This window comes from Dama dama, chromosome 1 (assembly GCF_033118175.1).
Source record: "Dama dama isolate Ldn47 chromosome 1, ASM3311817v1, whole genome shotgun sequence".
Taxonomy (NCBI): Eukaryota; Metazoa; Chordata; class Mammalia; order Artiodactyla; family Cervidae; genus Dama; species Dama dama.
The window spans coordinates 26,821,606-26,841,582 of NC_083681.1; the positions used below are offsets into that span (position 1 = coordinate 26,821,606).

Below are 19,977 nucleotides of genomic sequence, written 5' to 3' on the forward strand. Positions count from 1 at the left end.
TCAGAAAAAAGGTTAAAAAAAAAAGAAAATGCCAACACTGGTTCTCTCTCCCAGAGATGGTTTATGGACGAGTTTTTTCTCTTCTGCTTTCTTTCGATTTCAAATATGTAATCCTTGTGTCATAATGCTATGATAAAAATAAGGTTTATTCTTAGAATAATAACATAGTAGAAGTAAACAAAAATAAGTTTAAGTTCCTCGTGGATACCTACTGTATACTTATGGTGGATGCTCAACCATCCAAACTTAATTTGACCTACTCCTGGTCTCAAAGATGGGAAACAGAACAGAGTCATGCTAGAAGACAGTCCCTAGTAGAATTTATTTAAGGTGGTGAATCTGTACATTCATGAGCCACAGATGCCTCCTTTCTCCTTATTCTGAGCCGTGGGAAGATGGTGAGATCACTTTATACCCCTGCAACCCCCCCACACACCTGACCTGAAGAAGGGGAAAAGAGAAGCAAGGCAGCGACAGGGACTGGCGCGTGATGGGCCTCTGTCTACTGCACTGTACTGGCTAAGCTCAACAGTACACTTATTACTCCTGCTCAGAGTCGGGCACCACAGCTGAAACCCTTCAGCTCAGTCCTAGGCAACAGCTTCGGTGCTCCACAAGGAAATGGCCCAGCACAGTTATTCTGTGCAGAGAACTCACCTCTGCATACAGGGGTTACTGCGGTAGTCATCGGGGCTGGGGGAAGGTAGAGAAAGGAGGTCTGTGTGCCTGTGTGTATGTTGCGGGGGGAAGGGAGGGAAAAGGGGTGGTGGGAGGTCCAGCCATTAACATTAAGATTCTGGGCTTCCACTTCAAAGGGTATGGGTCAGATCCCTGGTCAGGGATCTAATATCCCACATGCCACACAGAGCATGGCCAAAAAGTGAAAAAAAGTAGATGAAGATGACGAGATGTAAATGTTTGGTTAACTGAAAGGCTGAAAGGAAAACTGAAACACATCACCATTCATTTTCTAACAGCACAAGAGTCTCCCACAGTCATTGCCAAAAGGTCAGGTTATTAAAGGATTTTTTTTTTTTAAGAGAATTACAGTAAACAAAAGAGGAAGCTTCTAGATTAAACAATTATTAGAGCTCAGTTCCTGTTTAAGATACACACATTTGGAAGCATTTAATTATATTTATTTCTTAATATACTCTGGTGTGAGTAATCTTGAACTTTGAATCTCATAACTCAGCCAATGAAATAATTAACATTCTTTTGCCAACCTGATTTGGATGAAAAAGTCAAACACTTCATTTAAAATTTATGTGAGGTACATTCATAAGAATACACTAATTTCTCATTCAGATTTCAATTGAATCAATTTAATGACTGCCGATAGCAAAGCAATAGGAATGCAAAGAAGAAAAATAGTCAGACAATTGACAATTACCCAAAGTTCCTGTCATGTTTTATGAATCAACAATTGTCTCCAAACTTGTGAAAGAAATCAATGTGCATTAATTTCTAGAATCTTATAACCTATCTGCACTTAACTATAAAAAATGAAGACAATTAGACATACAATTTAAAGAATTCATCAATTTGAATGAACAGAAATAAAGAGCGCCTCTACAATCCCATGTTCCCTTTCAAGGCAGCACAACTTACAAGGCTGTCTGGTTTACCACTATTTCTTCTTCGCATTTCCTGTTCTTTATCAGCAAAATGGTTACAATGGCCTTTCAGACTTGAGTGATGCATGACAAAACAACATAGTTCCATTCTCAAATATGAATAGCCTGGGAACACAGCTCCAAGAGGCAACTGCAATGGTTATGCCAGAGAATAAATAACACGTAGCAACATTATCAAATTCTAAAATTAAGCACAAAAAGGGGGTAGAAATAAAAGGAGGAGGAAAAGGCAAAAAAAAAAAGGGGGGGGGGACCCCTGCAATTTCAACACATGAAGGGAAGACTCACTCCCATCACTGCTCTTTCTGGTTTCCTCTGAAACAGAATACTAACACTAGGACTTACCATGGGATAGATTAGATTTTTTCTTTCCAAGTGTTGCAGGAAGGGGGACCCCTTCCAGGGCCCGAAACTGGGCTCCTGTCTAACACTCGGAAATGAATTGTCCGAGGAGACACATGTGCTGATAAAGCAAAGAGATTTTATTGGGAAGGGCACCCGGCTGGAGAGCAGGAGGGTAAGGGAACCCAGGAGAACTGCTCTGCCACGTAGCTCGAAGTCTTGGGTTTTATGGTGATGGGATTAGTTTCCGGGTAGTCTTTGGCCAACCATTCTAATTGAGAGTCTTTCCTGGTGGCGCACGCATCGCTCAGCCAAGATGGATGCTAGCGAGAGGGATTCTGGGAAGTGGACAGACACGCGGTATCTCCTTTTGACCTTTCCCAAACTCTTCCGGTTGGTGGTGGCTTATTAGTTCCGTATTCTTTATCAGCATCTCCTGTCATAAAACAACTCATGCAAATGGTTACTATGGTGCCTGGCCAGGATGGGCAGTTTCAATCAGTGTGCTTCCCCTAACACAAGTGCTGAATAAATCTCACTCCAGTTTTACCATTTACCACTTGCCTCCCCACACTCCACATTTATAATACTTATTTTAAGTTATAGAGAGGCCACAAAGCCATCACTCTGATGCTGCAGCTGGTGGGGCCCCAAAAGCAGAGTTTCCAAGGATGAAGGCATTCAGACAAAAAGAACTACTTCAAAAACCCTCCAGCAATGTGTAAGGTTCTAGACCAAGGTGATGGATTTGTCGGCCATCTTAAAAAAGAGATAACCTACATAGCAGAGACTTAAACTGAATTAAACCTAGATTGTTCCTGGCCTACAGGTACAATCCCACCAGTAAGGATACAGTTCTACAGAAGTAAAAACAATAAATTCAAATCTTGCTCAGCTGTCATATATTCTCATTATGCCCAATGCAGATCATCCCATCTAAAATTGCAACCACTTCCCTCCCATTCCCAGCTCTATTTTTTCCATAGTTGTTCCCATATTCAAAACACTTATAAAATTTGTTCATTTATTACGTTAATTGCTTATTTCTCACTCCCCTCTGCTCTCCTGGATTGTGAGTTCTAGAGGGTGGAATATTTGTTCAGTCCACTAATATATCTCAGCACATAATAGACACTCAATAAATGTCGTACGAATGAATGAATCATTCATCAAACTAAATGATTTCTTAAAGCTCTTCCTATTCAAGTAAAAAAGGCAAGAATTAGGCAAGGAACCTTTAAAGAGTTATAATAGGACAGATAAAGGGTTCAATCCCTGGATAGGGAAGATCCCTTGGAGAAGAAAATGACAACCCACTCCAGTATTCTTGCCTGGAGAATCCCAAGGACAGAGGAGCCTGGAGGGCTACAACCCATTGGGTCACAAAGAGTCGGACATGACTGAAGCAACTTAGCAGCAGCAGGAAAGGGTTATTATCTTTACTATAAAAACCCCAATTACATTGATTAAAGACCTCTCTCTCTAAAACACTGATTCAGAAATGAGTCAGCTAAAACATCAGCTATTTAAAAAAAAAAACCAACACCAAGTGGTTAAAAATATTTGAAGAAAAATAAATTCACTAATATCAAATAAACACTAAAACAAAAGGAGATTCCCCCCGCCCGAATAATTAGCAAAGATTTTTAAAAACTAAACATTCCTATCACAATGACAGTGCAGTAAGATGATCCTTCCTAGACAGCAGAGATAAAATTAAAACCACCATTCTAAAGAATAATTTGGAAATAAGAATTTAGAGCTAAATAGGTCCATATCTCTAACCCAGGAATTTCATTTTGTGAACTCTTATTGCAAAGAAATACTTTGAAATATAGACAAAGATCAAATACAAAGATGCTCATCAAAGTATTATTTACAATAGCAAAATTCTGGAAACAATCTAGAGGATTAACAATAGAGAAATGGATCAGTCAATCACGGTCTAGCCACTAAATTAAATATTATATAGTCTTTAAAAGGGGCTTCCCTGGTAGCTCAGCTGGTAAAGAATCTGCCTGCAATGCAGGAGACCTCAGTTCGATTCCTGCTTGAAGAACTTTCATAAGGATAAGAATGTGAATAATACACTGTCAAATACAGTAAGTTCCCTACATATGAACAAGTTCTGTTCCAAGAGCATATTGGTAAGTCCAACAAAGTTAGCCTAGGTACCCAACTAACACAATCCGCTATGCAGTACTGTACTGTGATAGGTTTCTAGTACTTATCACACAAATAATGCATAAAAAAAACAAACACAAACATAAAACATTTTTAATCTTTCAGTACAATACCTTGAAAAGTAGAGTAGTACAGTATAACAGCTGATATACAGGGTCTAGCATCAAGTGAACAGACAAAAAGAGTTCCTGACTGCAGGAGGGAGAGGAGGTGGAAGATGACAGAGATGGATAGTCAGCAATAGGAGATGGAGGGTAAGCTGCAATTTAACTCACACCTGACATCGATGGCCCAGGTTCTGGTTCTTTGCTGTATTCAACTCTATCTACCCTCTTGAAAAAACGATCCAGTGATGTCTGGGTAGTAGCTCTTTTTCTCTCGTCATAAATGACACGGGAGCATTGAATTGCATTCTGAACAGCTGCTGCAACCTTCATGTACCATTCTACATTCAGGTCCTGTGCCTCAAAAGCTAACAGTACCTCCTCAAATAAAGAAAATCCCCCTGCCGTTTCCTGCGTCATGAATCTCTTCAGTTCTTCAGTTATTTCTTCCTCCTGTCGCTCCACTCAATGATTTTCACCCTTGTTTCTATCATTATTGCTTGGCACATCTTAGCAGTACCAGTTACATCACAGTGGCTTTTATGCTTGCTTCTGGATATCCTGGGCTTGAAATAAAAATACTGTATTACTGTACTGGACTGGACTGTAACACGGTATTACTATACTCTAAAGCACACAAGGGCAAAGCTTATAGAGGATGCACGCAAGTGACAAGTTCACATGTGTACCAGACATGTGAACTAACTTATATGACTGGACATAAAAACACACACTCGTACCTTTGAAAGTTCACAGCTTGAAGATTCATATGTAAGGGACTTACTGTAAATGAAAGCAAGTCAATCTGTTCTGAACCATGTAGGGTGATAAGCAAGGAAGGCAGAAATATCTAGAGTATTTATCTGAGTGGTAGGACTATAGTTGAATTTTATTCTCTATATGCTCATGGGTTTTCTTATTTATTTTAAACATGTTCTACCTTTATCATAGAAAGAAAACTTAAATGAAAGAAAGATTTCATAGAAGAGTTGAGGCAAAATATGCTTTTATGAGTTGTCCATATTAGCAAGAAGAAAAAAATCTTGAAAAGTCTTGGAAAAAAAAAAAAAAACGAGTAAATGTTAGAGGAGTATCTGCAAAAACACAGGAGTAGCATTCTTAAGAAAGAGAACACCCTTCATCTCCTTTAAATAAAAAGCAGCAATTAAGAAACCACAGCCCTGAATAACCTCTATAAGTCCTTTCATTCCAAGAGCATATTCTTAGAATTTTTCTTTTAAAGTTCAATACGAAATTTGACAGGAAATCGTTTTATTTCCTAACTCACATAGCTATGAAAGAGGAACAAATCTTTAAAAAAGAGGGGCAGAGAAAATACAAAACATTTATGGCATGTGTCCTTTGTCATAAATATAAACAAAGTATTGACAATAAATGGACTTTTGGATAAATCAGCTAAATATAGGGTCACTGATCACAGCTATAAATCATCTGCTAGGAAAAGGCTGAATTTATAAAAACAAAACAAACAAACAAAGCTCTATCTTTACTGGATGGTCAGAAGAAAAACTATCCAAATTCTTAGGAAAGCCTTTTTTTTCCTCTAAATATCTGTACAGGCAGAATAATCACTTAAACTATTCTAAAACAAATTTAAACATTCAAAACAAAACATTCGTGCTTACAGATAGAGACCTACCAACGTAACATCTGCACATGCTTTTTGGAAAGGAAATCTACAGAACTGTGTCAACAAATATAAACATTCTTTGCCATCATCTGACAGCACTGCTTCATGAAATTACATCAGATCTCTATCTAAACCAAGTTTTAGGGCTATCCATAGAGGCAGCAAAAGTGAATGTGAAGAAAGGTAAGAAAATTCAAGCAAACCTATTACTTTTCTTTTAAGCTCAAATCTATTTCTTAAGGCTAAACATCAGAAGCAAGATGCTCAAATACCAAGACTTTCCTTCATAACCTTTGCTTTGAATCTAGCTCCACAGGGAAAAAAGTATGTTTACAAGAACCATGAGACATGTGAAAAGCAATAACCAAGGTAAATGAAAAAATGCCAGGTTAACTTTTAGTTAGAACTTTATTGCAAAAATACTTTGTTTTATGAGATGAAGAAATCTACTTTTCCTCTTCTCCTCTAGCATTACATATTGAAAAATGAAAACATGATTAAACTATTCTTTTAATGTCATCTCATCATTTATAAAGAGCTTAAAGAAAACAATTTGCATGCAGGCTGAACACGATGGTGCATCATGTGGAACCCAATGTCAAAAACTCAAGTTCAATTTCCAGTGCTAATCAAGTTTCTAAAACAGGAACTCTGTTCTTTTCCCTTCTAGCTGCGTGCTTTGATTTTCTTTTGCAGTCTTAATTCAAAATGCTCTAAAATTTTGGAGTCAATTTTTTTAACAGACAAATGTAGCATGTCAAAGAAAACATCAGAGGTAATTACTTCTCACCCACTGTTCTCATTCCAGAAGAAAAGACAAAATAGTGGGTCAGAACTTATGGATTATTTTAATGGTGTGTGTTTATGAAAGAGAAAGTGACAGAGTACCAGGGAGATTCATTCAGCTAAAGTAAGGAGTGACAAAGCAGATTTATAAAAATCATAACACATCTGTGACACTTCAACTTGTCCTTGATATTTAAATTTCTGGCCATTACTACATATAAAACTGAGGATTGCTAAATCTGTCTGGATGTTAGAATCATCTAGAGAGCTCTTAAAAATTCCAAAGCCCAGGTCCAAATAAACTACAATCCTTTTTTTAAAAAACATGCATCAATACATCCAGAATTAATTGCTAACATTTTGTTCCACTTACTTTTAGCTCTTCCCCCTACTTTTTTTAATTGAAGTATAGTTTATTTACAAATCATGTTGTATTAGTTTCAGGTGTACAACAAAGTGATTCAATTTCACTTGTTCACAAGAATATATATATACTTTTTCAGATTATTTTCCTTTTTATATTATTACAAGATAACTGAGTATAGTTGCTTGTGCAACTAACTACAAGTAGGTCCCTGGTGGTTATCTAGGTCCTTGGTAGTTGTCTATTATATATATATATATATATATATATATATACATATATATATATGTAGTAATGTAGACCACAGTCTTTGAGGAATGAAATTAGGCATCAAAGTTTCTGAAGCTCCCCAGGTTTAGGAACCACTGACACACAGTACAGAAACCAAATAAATTATCTCTTCTTTGAGATTTACCATAGCTGTCATTCCAGGGAATTTAAAAAGAAAAGAAAGAAAAATCACTCAACCAATGCATTAATCTATACCTGTTTTTAAAGAAAACCATTTACACATATACTCACTGCTGTTACTAAAGCTGGCTCAACAAAATGCTGGAAAAAATCATTATCTAAGTACGTGGCATATTATGCTGACATGAGTTTACACTGCACAGCATCATTCCTTTGAGAGGGATGCTGATTTGGGTGAAGGAGCAGAAGGGAGAGTGTCTTATTATAAACTTAAAATGAGGTGATGTGGATTCCAAGGTGACTATCCCAGCTTTCCAGTGACAAACTGGCAGCAATTAGAGATGTTTGAAGCACATCAACTTGCTTAGCCTCCTACCTTAGTTTTTATTATAATAAGGGAAAGGACATTAAAACCTTCTGTTAAGTACAAATATGAAGAAGGAGAGAGGGAAGAAAATCCCAAACTCTTAATTCCATTAAAAAAAAGGATTCATTGCAGCTCATTTTCTGAATGTTCATAATACTTAAAGATGTCCAGAAAGATCTTATTTATTAAATAACATTGTCTTCACCTCTCGTTCCTTCTATCCCCTGCATCTCTAAAAAAAATGAGTAAGGTACATGTGTTCTGTTTGTACTACTGGTTCATGACATTCAAAGAGTTCATCATGTACAGAGCACCACCTGTGTACTTAGCTTCAATCTGCAGAAATCTTTCATCCCTAGGAAAGAGTATAGATTATTTTTATGCTATCCAAATGGGAGAATGTCCCAGATACCAGATGATGAAGGGGCCCGAGGGGGACCATAATGCTAACATGCTTATGAGCACTATAAAATTTGGCTTCAAAGACACTCTGAGTTTGGCAGTGCTTCCACAGATCTCCGTGAATAGTAAAGACATAGTTGTTATTGGTGGTGAAAGCAAAGGGCAGAAGGCAAGAAGCATGCCCTTGTGCATGCAATCACACTCCATTTAAGATACAAGGAATTCTCTTAGAGAAAACCAGGAGAATCGCTGCATTAATTTATGTGCTACAAACATGGTTTGCTTCATTACTGTAGCATAGGATTAAACACATAAATCTGGACCACTCTTCAAAGACCTAAGATCAAGCTGCAAAACATTTTTCCTCTGTGCTGGCTTTTGGCATTCTGGTGATTTCAACGACATTTATGCCAGACCAACCTTCGACAAAGCACCGTTTAACTTTCTTTTTTTTAATAGCACATGAAGGTGAAGGGAATACTTCTTGGCAGAACAGATATGCTAGAAATTTAGAGTTGTTCTCTTTTGTCCTAAATTTTCTTCTGCCTCAATCCTGCAGTGAAGTCACGATACATCTGTGACAGAATAAGTCCCATGGCAGCAGACTGACATCATAAACACCAGATTAAGACTTGGCTGCAAAGCCAAAGGAGATGATGGGCTGGGAAGGAAGAGGCTATAATTCAAACAAATCTCTTCCATAACAGCTATGGGAATACTAAACATTACTGGCCAAGTAAATTGCTTTTTGTATAAGTGTTCTCTTTTTTGAAGTTTGCCCCAGAGTGAAAGTCTCTCTGTTAAGTCAGAACCTTAGCATTATTTTAATGTACTGTTCTGTATTTAATAATTTTATGCTTTAGACATTGGTCTGTTACCATGGGAATGACAGAAGCACAAATACAGGATTACGGCTATCAAGCAAGAGAAAAGAAATTATGAGTAAGCCTCGTTATGTTCAATAATTAGCAACTACATGGAAAAAACAAAACCATGAATTTAGGTTGATGCATTTATCTCAGTGTTTGAATACAACTCTGAGTATGTTATTGCTTTAAAATGAGACTCTAGCAAACTGCCAAAAAAAAAAAAAAAAACTTGACTAGCAGTTGCTACTCAGTGCTATGATCTAAAAACTCATCCTGTCCAGCTCTTTTCTCCTGTTTTAATTCTTCCCTTGCAAAAGGGAACTAATGGATAATATACAACATTCCAAGATGGGTTCTGATCATCCAAACCAACGCTTTGGGGGTAAAAATAAGGAAATATTGAATAGAACTGGCTCCTCTACCTTCATCACAAAATGAATGGCTTCCAGGAAAATGATACTGCCTTCGCTCCATAATGAAAAGTCTATTATTAAGTAGGTACAGAAATGGACTGCTAAGCATGAGACATAAAAGTCCAACTAGGATAATGTGAAATCCATATACGCCTCTGTTGCTTCTGAAGTTACAATAAAGAACACTGTACTCCAGGACATTTACTTTAATGACGAAGGAAGAGTTCCATGCATTTAGTGCAAGGCCTGCCATTGCACTAATTGTAGGAAAGATAACCAAAATGGTGGACAAACATTTTGAGATGACCAAAGACTGCTAAAGTAGTAAGTACTTCATTAAACCAAAGTCTACACCCAAGTATGAAAGAGCAAAGTCATAGTATCTAGTCTTCCCCAAATACGTGGGGAAGTGGGCACATTGCTAGATCTCTGGCATCCTGTGGAATCATTGCCTTACTCTACAAAAGCAGATACGTTAACATGATCCATTCTAAATCAGGTGGCAAGAACCAAATTTTAATCTCTCAAACAGGTAAACATTTAATGAAGACTGACAGCTCCTTAGTACTTTCGAACTTCCCTACTTCCCTCTTCTATGAGGTTTTCTGCATTCTAAGGCAACGGTACAACACATCATTGGAGGAAAGTAATTTTAGAAAGTGCCATCCAAATTATCTGGTCGTGAATAGGCTCTGATTAAAATATAAAGAGCTTTTAAAATAATTTAAAATGATTCACTGGAACTAATTTGAAGATATTTTAATCTCTGAATGTGCAATGAACTGTAGTCTCCCTTGGTCCCAGCCTCTCCCTAGAGAGGGACGTTTCTCGTTAGGCCTTTTGCCGTTGGTAAGAGGCATCCGTCATACCATTTCAGATGCACTTCACCTGTGCAGCTCCCTCCACCTTTTCTGATTTGTGTCTTTCCAACTCTGGCACAGTTCCTTTCTACTCTCCAAACTAGAGATACGTCCCTTTCTCGATGAATATCGCTCTTCTGTTTACTAAAGGCAGATTGCTAGATAATTCTGAATGCAACAATGTGGCAATTATTTCAAGAACCACATGAGATCAAAAGACCTCAGCTTACATTCTGTAGTCATTTGTTTGAATTCCTTCTTGGATTAAACAAAGGAATGTTTTCCCAACATAATGTTCCAGCATATTCTCAGAGACTCCACTAAGGTCCACTGTGAATCAACACCTAAGCTGCTCTTAACTAGGCTTTTCTAGTGTGACACGAAGTTCAAGGAGATGTTTGCTGCTTTGAAAAGTTCCTTCTTAGACATACTACAGATTCCTTCACAAAATCCTTTCGTGCTCAGTATGCAAGATTCCCTAACTCTCAGCCAAAGACACTTCAGATAAGAGGAGGACAGCTGATCTCTATTTTCTTGCTTTCTAGACCTTGCAGTTTCTTTCTGAGACTCTGGATAAAGAGCTAGAAGAGTTGAGAAGGAGAAATGAGGGACAAGTCTACATATTGGGATAGTGTGATAAACACAACTACCCCTGATTTAATCTTCCCAGCAGTCTAAGGAAGCAGGTATTTTTATATGTTCTTCATAAATGAAGATCTTGAGGAAGCAGATACCCAATAATTAGTAATGGAAGAGTGAGATTCAAACTCAATACAATTCCAAAACTCAAATTCTTTTGACTATATCCTTACTGAAATCCAGACTTCTTGAAAGCAGGAATCCTGGCTTTTCATTTTTCTACGTCATCTTGAGAGACTACATGTACAAAGAGTTCTTAATAAACATGTACAACAAGTAAGAGGCAAAGGATTTAAAGGAAACTGTCTAGTTTCTTTTGTCAAGGCAACCCCGTTGCCCACAGGAGACCAGAGCATGTCAACCAAACTTACTGCCACAGCATCGAGACAGCAGACGGAGCCCTCAAACCTCCACCCACTCTGAAGCTGATGCATCCGAGCAGAAGACAGCCACTTACCTAAAAGAAAGATGAGAGAAAACACCATTATTGTTAATAAGGAACACTGACCTCCTAGAACCTAGATCAAAAGAAATCTAACAATTTACTTTCATTTTACAGTTAATGGCTCCGGAGCACAGTAAGCATAAAGAGCTAGGTCTTCATATCTCTGTTCTTCAAAAGCCAGCTCTCATTCTTCATTACTGTGTATTTAAATTCATTCACCTTAACTTAGAATAGTCTTGAAGTAGAGTTGGTTTATAATGCTGTGTTAGTTTGAGACATACATAACAAAGTGATTCAGTTATATATACATATATTTTTTTCTTTTTCAGATTTTCCCTCCTTATATGTTATTACAAAACATACAGCATAGTTCTCTGTGCTATACAGGAGGCCTTTGTTGGTTACCTATTTTATATATAATACAGTGTATTTGTTAATGTCAGACTCATTTTGGAAGTCCCAGCCATAGCAATCAGAGAAAAAATAAAAGGAATTCAAACTGGAAGAGAAGTAAAACTGTCATTACAGCGACATGACACTATCCATACAGTATGCTACCATATGCTTAAGATGCTACCAAAAAGGTGCTAGAGCTCATCAATGAGTTTGGTAAAGTTGCAGGATACAAAATTAATACACACAAAAAAATCTATTGCATTTCTATACACTAACAACAAAAGATAAGAGAAATTAAGGAAATAATCCCATTTACCATCACAGTCTTAATTTTTTGAGATGTCAGAAGACTGATGAATCCTCTCTCCATAAAATTTACACAGAGACATCTCCTTTGTATAGCTTCAGTGGGTTCACAGCTCTCCTGCACCCACTGACCCTATGACTAATATCTGATGTGAGATGGAGATGCAGGATCTCTCTGAAGCTTAAACATGCTTCAAATTGCTTCAGAACCCACATAAACTTTAAATTCTTAAAAATGTTAGCAATATATGTACAAAAGCTTGTACCCAGCAAATAGATAAACGACATTTGAAAAATTGGTCAGTACTCGATGGCAAAGAAAGTCTCTGGTAATAGCAAAAAAAACTATTTGGATATCAACTAGATCTGTTGGCAATTAAATTCAAAACTTAAATAAGTTAAAAGCAAACAAACCCAACAAAGAAGTATCAAGAAAACCTGAGAAAGAAAAGCTCTGTGCGTGTGTGTGGGTGTGTGTCCTGTATGTCAAGGTGGAGATAGAACAACATATGAGAAAGCTTCTATAAGTAAAATAGTGTGGTTTTGTTCCATAAGAAAATAGACCAATAGAACAAAACAAAACGCTCAGAAACTGACTCAAGTATACACGGAAAATTAGTATATGATAAGGTACCATCTCAAATCAATGGAGGAAAAAATGGACTTTTTAATAGTGTTTGGACAACCGGATAGTCACTGGAATAAAATTAATTACATCTGTATCTCACATCATATATCAGAGTACATTCCAAATGAATCACATATCTAAACTTAAAAGTAAAATCACACAATTATTGACAGAAAGAAAACTTGAGTGAACTCCATTATAAACTGAGTGAGAAAAGGAAGCTCCATGGATAACAAAAGATTATAAAAAATATTGAATCACTATGTTGTACACCTGCACTAATGTAATACTATAAATCAACTATACCTCAATGAAAAGCAACTAAAAATAAAACAAATATAACAAAAGATATCATTAGAGAAGACCCTGATGCTGGGAAAGACTGGAGGCAGGAGAAGAGGGGACAACAGAGGATAAGATGGTTGGATGGCATCACCAACTAGATAGACGTGAGTTCGAGCAAGCTCTGGGAGTTGGTGATGGACAGGGAAGCCTGGTATGCTGCAGTCTATAGGATCGCAAAGAGTGGGACACGACTGAGCAACTGAATTGAATATAAGATAAACAAATATGTCTACATAAAAATGCATTTTAGACACTCGCTGGCTCTTCGCTGGGTTGCCGTGTGTTTCGTTTTTTTCTTCTTTTTTCTCCGCCTCCTCTGCCTCTTCTCATCCTTTCTCGCTCTCCAGCTCTGCGGTGTGACGAGGCCGATTCCTCTCTGCACCCAGCCCTCTCGCCTTCCTCCTTCCTCTGCCCGCGCCGTTGTTGCATTTCTCTCCCTCGGCCGCCGCCGCCGCCGCTGTTGCACAGCTGGTGTCGGTGCCGCGCTTTTCCCCCCACGTCGTCCCTGCAGCCTACGGCCCAGGCCGCCTTGGGTATTTCTGCTCAAGGTAACCACATCCCTCTTTAAAAATTCCGCCGAAAAAGAGAAGACGCTTTACCCGACTCTTTGGGCCGTTATCTCACGGCGAACTTTCTGACCAAGTATACAACCACCCAGAGGGCCTAGGAGAAGTGCTGTATAGAGGACAGTTCGACTTCAACGCTGAGCCGCCTTGGGAACCTAGCTGATGATAGGGGGTTCCATCTCCTAACTTGTCCATTTTGTTGCACATTCTAAGGACCCAGACGTAAGGCTTGGTGGCCCGTCTCTTGTTTTTCCCGGTTTATGACTTTCGGCTTTGTGGAATACGGCTGAGATGAAAGGATTTACTGACGATGCAAACTACTCCGCTGGCCTGTTTGATGAAGGAACAAACCTTGGAAATGTTATTGATAACTATGTTTATGAACATACCCTGACAGGGAAAAATGCATTTTTTGTGGGAGATCTTGGAAAGATTGTGAAGAAGCACAGTCAGTGGCAGAACATAGTGGCTCAGATAAAGCCATTCTACATGGTGAAGTGCAACTCCACTCCCGCTGTGCTTGAGATTTTGGCAGCTCTTGGAACTGGATTTGCTTGTTCTAGTAAAACTGAAATGGCTTTAGTGCAAGAATTGGGTGTATCTCCAGAAAACATTATTTACATAAGTCCTTGCAAGCAAGTGTCTCAGATAAAGTATGCGGCAAAAGTTGGAGTTAATATCATGACATGTGACAATGAAGTTGAATTGAAGAAAATCGCACGTAACCACCCGAATGCCAAGGTCTTACTACATATTGCAACAGAAGATAGTATTGGAGGTGAAGAGGGTAACATGAAGTTTGGCACTACCCTGAAGAACTGTAGGCATCTTTTGGAATGTGCTAAGGAACTTGATGTCCAAATTATTGGAGTTAAATTTCATGTTTCAAGTGCTTGCAAAGAATCTCAAGTATATGTACATGCTCTATCTGAGGCGCGATGTGTGTTAGACATGGCTGGAGAATTTGGCTTCACAATGAACATGTTAGACATTGGTGGAGGCTTCACAGGAACTGAACTTCAATTGGAAGAGGTTAATCATGTTATCAGCCCTTTGTTGGATGTCTACTTTCCTGAAGGATCTGGCATCAAGATAATTTCTGAACCTGGAAGCTACTTTGTGTCTTCTGCATTTACACTTGCAGTTAATATCGTAGCAAAGAAAGTTGTTGAAAATGATAAGTTTTCCTCTGGAGTAGGAAAGACCGGAAGTGATGAACCAGCCTTCATGTATTATATGAATGATGGTGTTTATGGTTCTTTTGCAAGTAAACTGTCTGAGGACTTGAATACCATTCCAGAGGTTCACAAGAAATACAAGGCAGATGAGCCTCTGTTTACAAGCAGCCTTTGGGGTCCATCCTGTGATGAGCTTGATCAAATTGTGGAAGACTGTCTTCTTCCTGAGCTGAATGTGGGAGATTGGCTTATCTTTGATAACATGGGAGCAGATTCTGTCCATGAACCATCTGCTTTCAATGATTTTCAGAGGCCAGCTATTTATTACATGATGTCATACAGTGATTGGTATGAGATGCAAGATGCTGGAATTACTTCAGACACAATGATGAGGAACTTCTTCTTTGTGCCTTCTTGCATTCAGCTGAGCCAAGAAGACAACTTTTCCACTGAAGCTTAAGCAGGCATTAACGCTTCTGTAGATCTGAAGTTGCAGGTTAATAAGCTTGTCTGGTCTACATTCCAGTGTGGAAAAAATTTGAACAATCTTACTCTGTTAATTCTCTTGGAAACAAAAACTACTAGTAATAGCTATTTGGAACCAGACAAAATCAGCTCTATAATTCACTGGGGGTAATTGGGAGATTAAGATAATGTATCCAGATTTAAACCTACCAGTTTGCCCTACCCCTTAAGCGTTTAAAATAAAATATGCAACAAAATGGATGACTTAGTGGAGATGGAAGCCCATTAATTGGGTTCCCCATTAAACCGTTTACATACAAGTACACAGTTTTTATACTAAGGATTCGTGTTAAAAAGTCTTGTAAAGTTAATGTCTTTCACCCAGATATATCATATGTCAGTGGAAGACCGGTGTGACTTCATTAGATACGTTTAGTGTATTTAGAATGTGTAAATTTGTGCTTTGAACTGTAGTTTAATAAATGTAAAATTGCATCATAGTATTTGTTGTATTTGACCTAATGTAACCCTTGTATGATTGCAATAAAATTTTGTGTAGATTTAAAAAAAAAAATGCATTTTAAATTAAAATATTTTGCCTAGCAAAAAAAATGCCACTGGCCACAAGGGAAATCATATACTTGAAAAAAATATTTGCAACTTACAAAGGGATAATAATATGTCACATACAAGGCTCCTTAAAAAATCTAAAAGAAAAATAACAACATCCCCCCTGCCCCCAAAATAGGCAAGCAATATAAACAGGAAGTATACAGAAGAGTAAGTGAAGATGGCCCAAGACGTATGAACAGAGGCTCAATGTTACTCATAATAAGAGACATGTATTCATTTTTCACTGATTAGACTGGCAAAAATCCACAGGTTTGACAACATACTCTGTTTGTGAGACAAAAGGGGAGAGAGCACCTTTGTACACTGCTGGTACGAAGGCAAATGGAACCACCTCCTAGAGAATGGGACTTGGCAGATTCCAGCAGAAACGCAGATTTCTAAATCAGCATGGAGGAAAAAGGGGAGACAGCGAAGAGAAAACAGGCTCTTCAATAAACGGGGCCATGGAACTCCAATAAACAACCAAGAATTACGGAGATAAAGAAACATTTGGCAACCACTGCAAGTGAGAATGGATACTAAAATGGCAATGATAAAAATGATAACTTTGTGGGAAACTGTGGCTGATACCCCTAAGCCCACTTTGGTTATTTAAGATGTTAATAACTGGGAAACCTGGATGAAAGGTCTATGGTATTTGTTGTATGATTTTTGAAACTTTTTGCAAGTCTGAACTTATTTTTATGTTAATGTTTTTACTTAAAAAATAAAAACAGCTTCTTAAATAAAAAAGAAAAGTCACTCAAAAAAAGGCACTGAGACAATCAGAGACATCCACATGGAAAAAATTAAAATTAGATCCTTACTTCATGCCATACACAAAAATTTCTCATCAGTAAACTGAAAGTAAAAAACAACGCTGAAATTCTTAGAAAAAAGAGGATATTTTCCTGACCTTGAGTTTGCCTACATTAAAATTAAACTTCGTACAACAAAAAATAGCATAAAGAAAGTAAAAAGGCAAGCCACACTTGAAATGCATATAACCGACAATGGATTAGTATTCAGAACATAAAGAATTTCTACATATCAAACAGACAAAACAATCCAATAGAAAAACAGAAAAGATCTGATCAGGCAACTGACAGGAGAGAAAACCCAAACGACCAATATATATGAAATGATACTCAACCTCACGAGTCAGGAAAATGCAAATTAAACCAAGAAGATATCTTTTCACTGCCATCAAATTGTCAAAAAAAAGTTATCATCTGGCACTACCAGGATGGAGAAGAAGGGAAGCAACAGAAGCTCTCACACAGCGCCTGTGAGAGGACCAGTGAGCACAATTACATTGGAAAGATACAGACTGATTTATCTAGAAAAGTGAGGGGTGTCCAAAGTAACTCCACTTCCGGGTGGTAGCCTAGAGAAATTCCCACGAGTGTTCAAAAGTGGAAGACTTGTACAGGGTGCTCCATATAAGAACGTTCATCTTATTTCTGGGGATAAGAGTCAAAAACTGGAAACAACCTAGAAGGGCATCAAAAGGTAAATAAATAGTGGTATATTCACAAAATGATGTATCATACAGCAGCGAGAATAAATAAACTAGGGCTACATGCATCAAAAGGCTTCCCTGGTGATTCAGGCAGTAAAGAATCCACCTGCAATGCAGGAGACCCAGGTTTGATCCCTGGGTCAGGAAGATCCTGGGGAAGGAAATGGCACCCACCCCAATATTCTTGCCTGGAGAAGTACATGGACAGAGGAACCTGGGGGCTGCAGTCCATGGGGCTACAAAGAGTCAGACACGACTGAGGGACTAACAATTTCACTTTCACATGCATCAAAATGAATAAATTTCACATATAAAGGGTAAAGGTAAACAATTTTCAGAATCTGACAGCATGGTGTTTATATCATTTTTAACACTTTATTAAAAACATGCAAAAATTACTGCATACTATTATATACATGGACACATGTTGGCAGGAAAATGACTAAAAGGATATGGGAGTAAAAAACACTAAATTCAGGATTATAGTTTAACCCTTGGAAAGAAGTAAGGGAAAGGCAAATGCAAAAGAGATTTTTTTGCACACGTGGCAAAGTGTTAAGATGTGACAAAGCTAGATGTACACCTGTGAGTATTTCCTATATTACTTTCCATAAGCTTTTTTAATAAATGCAAAATATATTATTTCAAAAAGAATATGCATAATAATGTATGGGCCTTTATTATTCAATGACTCTTCAATTGGATTTTGCTTACCTATGATGGGGTTTTGCAGTTTTTTAAGGTTATTTCCTTTTTCTTGATTTTTATATTGGTTATATTGGCATAGAAACATACAGGGCATCTTTAGACTCCATATTCTAAAAATAAAGCTGCTTTTTGTTTCCTTAAAAGTACCCAAATACTTCCCCCCTCATTATTCATATTATTCAGCTGCTTCAGAAAAAAATTAACCAAATCCCTCTGGAGTATGTTAGACCCCAGAATATAATCAGAATGTTAAGATGTTTTAAAGAAATTTGATTTTTTTTAAAAATCAGCTCATTTACAATGCCTTTAGCAGAGATTAAATAACCAAATAAAATTGCTTTTTCCATAATGAATGTCAGGTTATACATTACTGTACAATTTGTATGTTGAAAAGTAATATGTAATTGTGAAATACCCAATGGTTGAGGAAGCATGATAAAAAATTAATAATCTAGCATAGAGTATATATACAAAAGAAGTAGTTTTCCATATCACATCGTGTTATACACTATTGCTGCTGACTTTCACAAGTAACTATACTGATTCAATACCTAGAAGGTCAACACGTTCTAGCCTTAGAAGTGCTACAAAGTTTTGGGTGAAGGCTAATAAGATCCCCTTTAGCTTTTCATTGCACTGACTCTAAGACTCTGAGCTCAATGGGTTAATAACGTTAACTAAAAATGAGACAAGGAACCTAGGTCCATTTCACACAGGAAAAAAAATTCAGGGCTATGGTTTCCTACTCCTGGCTTACTGTCTTTCAAGTTGAACTACTAGACAGTTCAATGCAAATCCACCACCACCATAACGAAAAAGAACTGAAGCACTGGTATGGAGGCTGGACCAACAGCATCTCAGTGGAGAAAGGCTAGAGCGTGCGTTTGAAATGCTGCTAAAACAACTAGATATGCACCAACAATCTGATAGTCGATGTCAAGAATGTTTCCAAAACCCATGCCAAAAGGATGACTTTTATTTCAACATTCACTTTGAAATAACAATCTGTTTTCTAAAGCCAGAGTTTTAGTTCTTGTATATTGAATAAGAATAAGCAATTTTAAATAGCAAGCCCCTCAGCTATCAAATTTCTAAAAAGTGTTTTCTTGCTCTAAAGGTGGGAGGGGGAATAATTTGCCCATGGGCCCAGAAACTGAATGACAAGTTTTGGTCCTAAGCAAATTTTCAGTCAACAGAGTCCTTTAAAAAACTAGGAGGAGGAGGTGGTAAATGTTTGTACTGGCAACAGCTTAAACAAAAACCACAGTTTTTTTTTTTTTTCATGTGAACACTGGGAATAAGAAGGAAGCAATGATGTTCCCCTTAAAAAAAAAAAAATAGCAATCTAATGTATTAACTTCCCTCTGCCTAAAGAAAATGTGTCAATCTTAGTTTCTCAAACAACATATCTTCCCCAACACAATAATAGCTCATTTCTTTATACTAAAGCTAGTTGGCCATCCCCGATCAGCCGAAATCACTGCACAGCTCAAGATCTGGGACTGAAACCAAAAGGAATAAATCAGCGAAGGCCTGGATTTCTATCCCACCAAGCAGGCCAGACTCTCCTAAGATGAGGAGCAGCCAAAAGCAGCAGGGGAGTTCACAACTGTGCTGGTCAGTGATCTAAAATTACATGACATGGGAAAGGTACATGCCCATCAAAATCCCAGGAAATCTCCTTTAATCTTCCCTTTACTATGCTATATTGCATTGCAAAGGTTCTATGTAGCTCCTCCTCCTAGCACTTTTGCAGAATCAAATCTACTCTAAGAAA

At 37.7% G+C, this 19,977-nt stretch overlaps 2 protein-coding genes across 3 annotated transcripts in view; one reads left to right on the top strand and one right to left on the bottom strand.

Moving 5' to 3' along the window:
* The window catches only part of CADM1 (cell adhesion molecule 1), a 350,167-nt gene that overhangs the window by 228,750 nt on the left and 101,440 nt on the right, over positions 1-19,977 (bottom strand). The window lies entirely within an intron of this gene.
* On the top strand, positions 13,608-15,932 carry LOC133057906 (antizyme inhibitor 1-like). Its single transcript, XM_061145054.1, has one exon. It carries the CDS (start codon positions 14,007-14,009, stop codon positions 15,351-15,353), a length of 1,347 nt encoding a protein of 448 aa, XP_061001037.1. The 5' UTR covers positions 13,608-14,006; the 3' UTR covers positions 15,354-15,932.

Bases quoted from the DNA above. Each gene is read 5' to 3' on its own strand.
- LOC133057906 (XM_061145054.1), top strand. From the start codon at position 14,007: ATGAAAGGATTTACTGACGATGCAAACTACTCCGCTGGCCTGTTTGAT.